Consider the following 9,563-nt stretch of genomic DNA (forward strand, 5'->3'; position numbering starts at 1 on the left):
ATATTAACTTATAATTAATGGACCTCAAAAGATATTCTGAAATATTACGGACTAAATTTGGTTATTTGGGATAGTTGATGTACTAAAAAAGATGTTCCATCTTATGTTTTTACAAGATAACATAAGTTTTTTGTAGCGATTTTTCAAATGATGAACTTAGCCAAAACAGTTTAAGCAACTCAACCTTCTAGTCCAAACTTCATAGGTTTTCAGCTGACTGAATCACCAATATGAGTGAGGGCTGTTTATTCAATATGAAGCCAGAAATTAGCACTAATTAGATTTATAAACCTAATGAAACCATCCAGAGAAACTCTTGAAAAGTCCTGCATTAGCAGCAAAATCATGCTTACAAAACAATGTTTCACATAAAAAATATAGTACTATTTGTAAAGTAAATTCTTGGTAGCCAGAAACCACTCAGTGCAACTATAAAACTACATTATAGTATAGAACCACATACAATGAGAGGGAAAACACAGCCAACAAATGCTGCCAGAAAATAAGAGCTGATGATTCCCTCACTGCATAACCCCTCAAGCTGGCAATAGCTCCCAGCAAAATCGCGCTTGGCGTTGTGTACTGCAGCAGGAGCACAAACTTGTACATCCGGTCTCCTTCGACAAGAAAATGCAGCTTGTCTGAAGCCACCACTATTCCAATCCCTACAAGTGGAAGAACCACTAATCTTGCTAAAATGATGCCAATAGTCGTGCGCCTACCAAGTTTGGAATCGTCTGGCCCCTCAGCCAGCATCCCTCCGAGGATGAGCATGACGGATGGGACCATGGCTCTGGCCAGGATCTCCAAGCTGTCGGAGATCACAGAAAGTGGAGCATCATATCCAAAGATGAAGGATTTCATTTGGGGGATCATGCCAACTATGATAGCTAACAGAGAAGCTACTGTTGGTGGCTGAAGTATATGCCGCATAGGAGTTTTCTCAGCAACGATCCCCATCTTCCTCGCTGCAAAACATCCAACGACTTCCTGTCTGCTCTCATTGCCATCAACACCTCCATCACCATCACCATCATCATCAATACCGGGCCATTCAGCTTGCACGACTAGGTATCCACTCATCTCAACCGACTTCTGCTGCTCCTCTTTCTCACCCCATTCGACTGTCTCAAACTGCTCCAACGGAGGCTCCATCATGTGATACACAAGGGTGTAAACAAGAATGACGGAAACACATTGGGCGAAGGAGACATACGCCACCCCCTTTTTCTTACAGTCGGGTCCAAACATATTATCCTCATCATGACAAACAGAACCAACTATAGCAAGAGGCAGATTTCCAGTATTCCCAAAGGCCGTTGTGATGATTGTGAAACGAGAATATTGAGGAGGGGGCCGACATATGAGGACTACTAACACGCCTAGTACCAAACCTACTGCAGTGCTCACCAACACATTGACAGGAATGAACCACCATTGCCTAATATTCTTGACCGTGATGGATTCCCCTAAATTGATGAAAGTGAGACAGGGCAGGAAAAGAGCGAACACGAGATTGCTCAGTAGCTTAAATGTAGCTTTTGGGACGATTTGGGTTTTCCGGTGTCCAAGAATTAGCCCGATTAGTGCAAGGCAGAGTAGCTTTAGTAAAGGTACAATCGCGCTTAAACTCTCGATTTTGTTGTGTATCATCTTCTTATCAAGCACACAAGGTCAGTATATACAAAATCCTTACTTATCCTATGCCAAAACCAACTCTATCTGCGAGAATTTAGGGAAAAGTTGATGCATCAGAAACATAACTTTGCAGAAAATTTATTCAAATTCCCACCTCTGATATAAAAGGCATAGAAATTGAAATCAAATGTTTCAACCTTATGTAGCCGCACACTATCACATGATCACACAATTTAAGCTAACAGGATACGAAGAAAACCTGATATGCACATAATGTGATCAATCTAAACAGTAAACCCTAACTAAATCAGTCTAAATTCAAATCAGAAAGGCCATGAACTCACAAGACAAAACAGATTAAGAAATCAAAGCAGCCTACCAATTCACAAGTAAAATGCGAACACTATTCCTTTTTACAAATTACCAGAACATGAATCTGCAAAAAAGAGTGATAGAAAATTTCACCTGATTTTGCAAAGAAGTGATTCACACGCTGAATTGTTAAATCACAAATCAGTATTGATACACGTGAAGGTGGCGGCTTATGGTTATATACTCACGCTAGTCAATAACAGACTGTTAAACTTAATTTTTATTCTTCTCACCATGTTTGATTTATTTTAAACCTTTATTTTTTTTACTATTTTGGGAGTAACATTTGAATTTTTTTTGGAGTGGTATATTATCGCATTTTCCATAAACATTAGTATACTTTTGAGAGAAAAAATACAATCATGAAGGAAAAACCGTGTAGTTATTTTTGTTAACGGATCAGGTATATTATGAGGATATTTCGGATTTCAAAATATTTTTATAAACCATTTAAGAATTTTCAATTTCCTTAACTTAAAATTTAATTACTCATTCATTTTACATTTTACATTTCTATTTTATACTAATGCCCTCCTGGATAAAGTTTTTGGATTAGGTATAAAGAAACAATTTTTTTTCTTCATAAAATAAGATAAAAATGCATCAAATATTTGTGGGAGGTAATGAACACAGGTCGAGAAGAAAGCCTAAACTGACCAAGATTTTTCACTTCTTTTTTCCCCTTTAATTCTTTTGAAAAGAGAGATTGACAGACAACATCCTAATCAGAATGTAATACAACAAAGTTTGCAAATTTCATACACTACATACAAAAGCAATGCTTTCCTCAAATCACACTTCTCAGTCCTACTCAGAAAAGTTTGCAACTTCAATTTTTGAAGCAGCTGCTATATCCAGAAACCACACCAGCTCCCCGTTGATCGGCCGGACCATCATCGCCGGCAGCACCGGGTAGTCGGCCCCGGCCCCGTCGATCGCCACGTGCGCTGCCTCTGCCTTGCTAGCGCCAGTTGCGACCACAGCGACATTGGCGGCAGAGTTTATTACGGGTAGTGTGAAAGTGATCCTCTCGGGTGGGGCCTTGGGAGAGTCGGTGATGAACGTCACCCACTGCTCCTTCTCGTTGAATGCCGGGCGGTTGGGGAATAGGGACGCGATGTGCCCGTCCGGCCCCATCCCAAGGAGGATGAGGTCGAACTTCGGACAGTCGTTGATCTCGGACACACTGACCACGCGGGTCTTGACGAGCTGCCGGATGACAAACTCGTAGTCCTCTGCGGCTTGTTCTGCGGTGACGGAGTCATTGATCGAGTGCACATGGCCGTGAACAATAGGCACCTGAAAATGAAACAATAGCCATTTAAGCAAACACATCATTTTGGAGCAACTCTCTACAACTAAAACAAGGAGAAGCCGAATCATAGTACCCTTTATGTCTTTTTTTCATAAATTTTCAGCTTTTTATAATGCAAAAGGATAGGAACTCGAATGGAGTTTCCTTGTAGAAGAGGAAACGATTCAGGTTCATTCGTTTATGTGGCACGGGCAACCTACTAAAAAGTGATGCTTCTCAAAACCAAGAAACTACAAACTATGTAGTCTCATATGAAATTTATATGAAATGAAAGCAGTCAGCTGGTCTTAGTTCTTTGCTGATTATTCTGAACCGTGGACGCTTGACCTATCGTCCCGTTTCGCCCTTACATTCACAAACTGAATGTAAAATAAAGATTCTGGATCCTAGGGAAACCTTGGTAGGCATCAATCAAGAAGATAGTGGCAGAGTAACACGGCCTTGCTATCATTTTAGCCATATTTCAAAAGCCACACCAAACAAACTTAAAATGATTCAAGAATCTAGTACAAAACATTTGGTTGACCTCATCGGTTGATCACTTCCATCAATGTTGGCAAATGTTAAGTCTCATCCTTTTTACTTGCTCTCGAGATTAAGGGGCACTAAACTAGCTCAAGGGAATCCCAAAACACCCTATTCCTGACTAAATGAGAAACCACTGTTTTCTAAATTAAAGAGAAACCAAAGAAGAAGTGAGGAGATCTTAAACTCGTCACTTTCCTATTCCACTATCAAGTGTCTTTGTGCCACCGGGTGATAAAGCTATCATTTCACTGTCTATCATGGAGTGCAAGAGCACGAGACCCTAAATGGGATATGTGCCCGCCTCTGCACCAAACTAGCTTCAGAACCACAGATATATGCACCACCTAGCCTAATTTAACGAGATTTTCTCACAAATGTGACAATTGAATGCATAACACCAACGGGGGGTTCTTCCGAATGGCCTGAATCAGCTGCCAGATTGGCTTGTTCAGTAAAAAGATATTGCTATGAAAGTGGGTAAATAAAGGATCTCAGGCACACCAAATCCAAGGCCATACCCACTAAGTTCACATGACTTTAATGACTTAATTTGCTGAAGATAACTACTATACTGAACAGAGGATCACAATTCTGGAGGAAGATAATAATCAATGTACATCGACGTTTACACAGATATGTTCCAAAGAAATCTCAATAACATGGATTTGGACGAAACTATGAAGGCCATCCTTTAAATATATGTAAATAATCTCAGTAACAGGAAAGTTTGCCATGTAAAGAGAAAAACAGTTGAAGATCATTGAACAATCAACAGATACAAAGAAGTGGAGAATCTACCTTGGACAAAAAACCATCCTTGACAAGCTTGTAATTGCTATCAGCGTGGCTTTTGGCAACCACACGCTCGTCTACCCAAAATATATACCACTTGGCCCAATCAACCGTCTTATTATAAGGTGCCTCACACAGCTTTCTACTCACCATGATGATAAAATGTTAGATTTACACCATAAAGGGCTAGGAACAGAACAGTACATATATGCACACTTACGTACCCCATCAACTTAACAAGTGAGCCACCGGATAAAGCAATGGCAAAAACGCCTCTCTCCTTTATTGAAACCTCTGATAGTTCTGCTATATACTCCGCAAAATTGCAGCTCAGTTCATCCACATTTTCGAAGATTCTCAGCTCTCTTCCATCCTTCTTGTACCCGGATAGAGCCATTCTTCTCGCAAGAATCATAACAAGAAATCACTTGAGATTTGGAATTGATAATGGCGAAAAAGGGTATGTTAGAGGCCAGAAACAGGGCAGCATTTACAAAAATGATGTTTTTCACAATCTGAATTGATCATCACAACAACTCAATTTTAGAACCGAGTTGTGAAGCAAAATTCAGTTAAGAGCCCTCATCTTAAATTAACAAACATTCACAATTCACATTGTGATCACACACACACACACACACATATTGCAACTGGGATTCTAATTTCGATAGCCAAGAAAGCAATTACACAAAAATTAATATGCTGCAGCATTTGAAGGGCTAAATCTACTATACTGCATGTATATTAAGAACCTATAAAAGGAAAAAACTGCAATTTACATAAAAACTAAAAAAAATCAACGCCATCGTGAAGATCGGCCGATCGGAAGGAAAGAGATCAAGAGCCCAATTTCCAGAATCAACACATGCACATCAAAGTAACACATTTGCAGTCAAATCCCACATCAAGAAACTACAGTATTCACTCATTATTGCATGAAAAAAGCTCAAATTGTAAAAGCCCACGGTAGCAAAACACTAAAAATTCATTCTTGAAATTTCATAAAAGATGCCCAAGTCACATATTTAACAACAAAAACAAATAAATACAACGAGAGAGAGGAGAGAAACTCACAGAGAAAAGGATGGGTGTCAGAGAAGGAAGAAACTGAACGAGGTGGAAGAATAGAAGATGGGTATCAACTCCTTGTTTTTATACACACTCACCATGGCAAAGCACTCCAATTTCTACAGAAAAATAAGTAAAATTAATTTTTTACAGCGCAGGAATATACTCCCTCGGTCCCGAACTACTCGCACATTTTCTTTTCGGCACGGAGATTAAGGAATGAGTGTATAGCAAAGTCAACAATTGCGGCTGTAGGTGATATTTTTTACTAAAAATGAAAGAATGCAAATAACTTGGGACGCCTAGAAAGGAAATAAGTGCGAGTAGTCCGGGAGAGGGAGTATTTAATTTGTACTCGCAAAAGGAAATTCCTTTTTCTTTTCCCGATACGCACAATTCAACGATCAAAGAAACACGGAAAATTCGAACTCGAAACGATGTTCTTTTTTTCTACTTTGTGAAAGGGAAAATTTTGACATTGTTCCAAAAACAAATCTCTCTAGTTAAATTCCACTCTGGAAATAAAATATAAATTGTGATTTGATAATTTAATATGGCCTTGAATAATAATTTTCCGATCTTCAGATTATAAATTCAGAGCAGCATAAGAAAAGTGGAACATATACATTAGTACTGCTTATTTAAAATCAGATCTATGGTGTGATCCTAACTTTCAATATTATATTATTACTCCCCTGTGACACTTGTATTTCAATAATCAACTTCCTCATATTAAAATAATGTGTAAATCATTTGCCAAAATCAATGGTACTCCTATTTGATGTTGCTTTGCTTATAAAACTTTTAATTTTTATATTATTTGTACTGTGTTCTTATCATAATGTTCTCATATCAAAACTTTTCAAATAATAATAACTAAGAAATAGGGACCTACTTGAATGAGGGCCAATGGAGGGAGACTCGTCATTCAAGAATCACAAAACTCAAAGTCAGTCAAGAATTTTATAAACTAATTACTCCTAATAAATAACTAAATAATCGTTTGTTTTAAATTTTTGTTCATTTTGAAGTTTAAATATAAAATCCTACAAAATAATTTAGTTTGGAATAGGGGGAACAACCGATTAAATCATTCGCAGCAGTATATGGTGACTGACGAAGGTAGATCGGCACAAAATATTTGATAATTTAAACTACTATAATAATTTGAACAAAATATTTGATAATTCAGTTAAATCTGTTTAGCATTCATAAATAAAATCTGTTAGCTAGTAGTAGGACTGTAGGAGCCTACCGTCCCCCCTCACATGTCTTCATAGACTTCCATCCACCTACTACAGTAAATTGTGCTCATTCGATTCGATCCCATTAAATATAAAATAATTATTTTTTGATATGAAATTTAATATAATACTATTATTTGTGAGTTGATGAGAAGAAAGTAAAATAAAAGAGATGAAAAGGTAGAAATGATGTTGTTTCTATTTTAAGAAATATTATATTTTTAATAAGATAATTTAAAATGAAAAATGTTTCATTTCTAATAGGATAAAGAGAATAATAGTTAAAAGATTTAAGTGTTGATCTCATAGTCAAAAGTACAAATTTGATTTAAATCTATCTATTTAAAGTCGAAATATATGTATGCATGTGCATCTATAAGTAGAACACAAAAAACTCATAATGATGGTGTTTAGAATGGATTACACTAACTTTACTTATTATATTACTAAAAGAATGATTCTTGAAAAATGGTTCTTGAAAATATAATTCTTTTATAGTAGTATTACTTTCTTATGATTGAAAAATATAACACTTTATATTTGTGGTTAATTTAAACTTTAATTGCAGTCGTTTTTAATAGAATCAACTAACATATTTCTTTACTACTGCCTACATCCCACGATAAAAGTCCGATTTTGCTATTATCGTTATTTACTGAATAAAAATTTTATTTCACTTTTAGTATAAATGGTAGTAGGCCACATATTCCACCAACTTACTATAATCACATTTTATTAGTCCCTCCGTTCCACAAAAGTATGCATTTTTGGTTGGACAAGAGTTTTAATGCACAATCGGTAAGACAAGAGAGATATAGAAAGAAAAAGTAGTTAAATTATTGTTAGTGGATATTAAGCATCACCTCAATAGAAAAGAAAGAGTTTCATTAGAAAGTGCATACTCTTGTGAGACGGACTAAAAATGAAAGATTGTATACTCTTGTGGGACGGTGGAGTATAAAACTAATGCTACTTCTTCCATCATCTAGAAATAGAAACTCTTTCCTTTTTGGTCCATCCCCTAAAAATGAAAACTTTCTATTTAAGGAAATTTCTTTCTCTGTAAAGAGTTGGGATCCATTTTCCATTAACACACTTTTTTCCTTTTATTTCTCTTACTTTACTAATTTCACATTAAAACCGTGCCATTTCTATAATTTTTATTTTTATAGGACGGAAGGAATATATATGTGCGAAATTCATATTCCAATAACTTATTTAATTCAGTATTTTTATTTTATAATTTTTAAAACACATGCTCAATGCTCAAATAAAATATAACTTTTATTATAGGATAGAGTTAGTATTACAAATAACTCTTTAAATTATTGTCTGGATAAAGCTTTTTTAATGATACAAAAATTCTCCATCTATAGCATTTCAAAGCAATTCCCATGACTGACATTTTTAATTGATGCGTAATTCATATTTTAAAAAAATCTTCGAGAGTTATTGCTGACGTTCAATTCTCCACTTGCAAAGATTAGATTTAGATATTTGACTTCTAAAACGAGCAAGAAATCTTTACTATTTGTGTATACGATTAAGTAAAATTTCCATAATTCGATCCAAATCAAATTAGAATATGGAGTAAAATTTAGTTAAGATATTTTAGATTTTCGATTCGGATCGGATTGAATTAGGCAAATTATAGATTATCGCATTAATTCGAATCAAATATGTTAAAATCCTAAAAAATCAAAATCCGAAATATTATAATCCAAGATATTATCTATATATTAATAGGCAAAAAAAGTCCAAAATTATGGACTATGAATATAGTTATAGGGATGTACTCTCTAACTATCCACTAACACTAAATATTTTAAATTTTTGACTAATTTTTTTTAATATTTTATCAATTTCATAGTATTAAAATATATATTGTTCCCAAATTTTCAATTTTTAGATGACGACTAGAGTGTACAATTTCTTTTTTTTTGGAACATCACCTCTTTACAGTTTACCAAACAAATACGAGTAATTCTTATTAACAAAACATGCTCAAATCGATATATTCCTTTAATGAAACATTTTTTCATTAACCAAATACTAGTATCTATTCACCATTTTGTCAAGATACGTGTCATTTTTAAGTTTTCACACATTTAGTGGACGAAGAAAAGATAGACAAAATATATAAATTCATGAGTAATCAACTAATTAAACCATTAAAGGGAGTCTCTCTAATTTTGCTGTCTTTAACTGCTTCTCTCCACTAATGTGAAAGTGTAATAATGTCATTTCAGTCCATATATATTCTATTCAAGAAACCAACTTTATGTCACATATGTATACAAGATATATCATGTTTGCTTTCATTAATTTTCCCCCAACCTCCACCACCAAAAGATAAAAATGATCAACATATCAAAGATAAAGGGTGGGGTGTTTGGGCATCTCAACCCATCAATATCAACCAACGGTGGAGAAATAGAAAACTAGAGCTTCAAAGTTATACATTGTGTGTGTGTGTGAGTGAGTTTGGGGGTTCCCCACTAATGACAGCCCTACATATCATGACAAATCAAGACTTCTATTAATTATATATCCATATTTCAGAGCCTGAAATATTACATGGGACCTTTGATTCAAGAAAACATGAT

General features: G+C 35.3%; 2 protein-coding genes across 2 annotated transcripts; both read right to left on the reverse strand.

The window, feature by feature from the left end:
- Positions 1-350: 350 nt before the first annotated feature.
- Positions 351-2,201, reverse strand: LOC121770944 (protein PIN-LIKES 2-like). The gene is made up of 2 exons (XM_042167719.1): positions 2,104-2,201; positions 351-1,722 (listed from the first exon to the last, which is right to left on the reverse strand). Exon 2 carries the CDS (start codon positions 1,651-1,653, stop codon positions 430-432), a length of 1,224 nt encoding a protein of 407 aa, XP_042023653.1. The 5' UTR covers positions 1,654-1,722; positions 2,104-2,201; the 3' UTR covers positions 351-429.
- A 462-nt stretch (positions 2,202-2,663) lies between these two features.
- Positions 2,664-5,839, reverse strand: LOC121770619 (probable 6-phosphogluconolactonase 2). Its single transcript, XM_042167371.1, has 4 exons — positions 5,720-5,839; positions 4,870-5,043; positions 4,652-4,787; positions 2,664-3,309 (listed from the first exon to the last, which is right to left on the reverse strand). The coding sequence occupies exons 2-4, from the start codon at positions 5,040-5,042 to the stop codon at positions 2,818-2,820; spliced, it is 801 nt and encodes a 266-aa protein (XP_042023305.1). The 5' UTR covers position 5,043; positions 5,720-5,839; the 3' UTR covers positions 2,664-2,817.
- Positions 5,840-9,563: the final 3,724 nt, after the last annotated feature.

Source organism: Salvia splendens, chromosome 16 (assembly GCF_004379255.2).
Source record: "Salvia splendens isolate huo1 chromosome 16, SspV2, whole genome shotgun sequence".
Lineage (NCBI taxonomy): Eukaryota > Viridiplantae > Streptophyta > Magnoliopsida > Lamiales > Lamiaceae > Salvia > Salvia splendens.

Coding starts and splice junctions, on each gene's coding strand:
- LOC121770944 (XM_042167719.1), bottom strand. CDS start 1,653: ATGATACACAACAAAATCGAGAGTTTAAGCGCGATTGTACCTTTACTA.
- LOC121770619 (XM_042167371.1), bottom strand. CDS start 5,042: ATGGCTCTATCCGGGTACAAGAAGGATGGAAGAGAGCTGAGAATCTTC. Junction 4,788..4,869: donor TCACTTGTTAAGTTGATGGG/GTACGTAAGTGT, acceptor CATGGTGAGTAG/AAAGCTGTGTGAGGCACCTT. Junction 3,310..4,651: donor AGGATGGTTTTTTGTCCAAG/GTAGATTCTCCA, acceptor TTTCATTTTCAG/GTGCCTATTGTTCACGGCCA.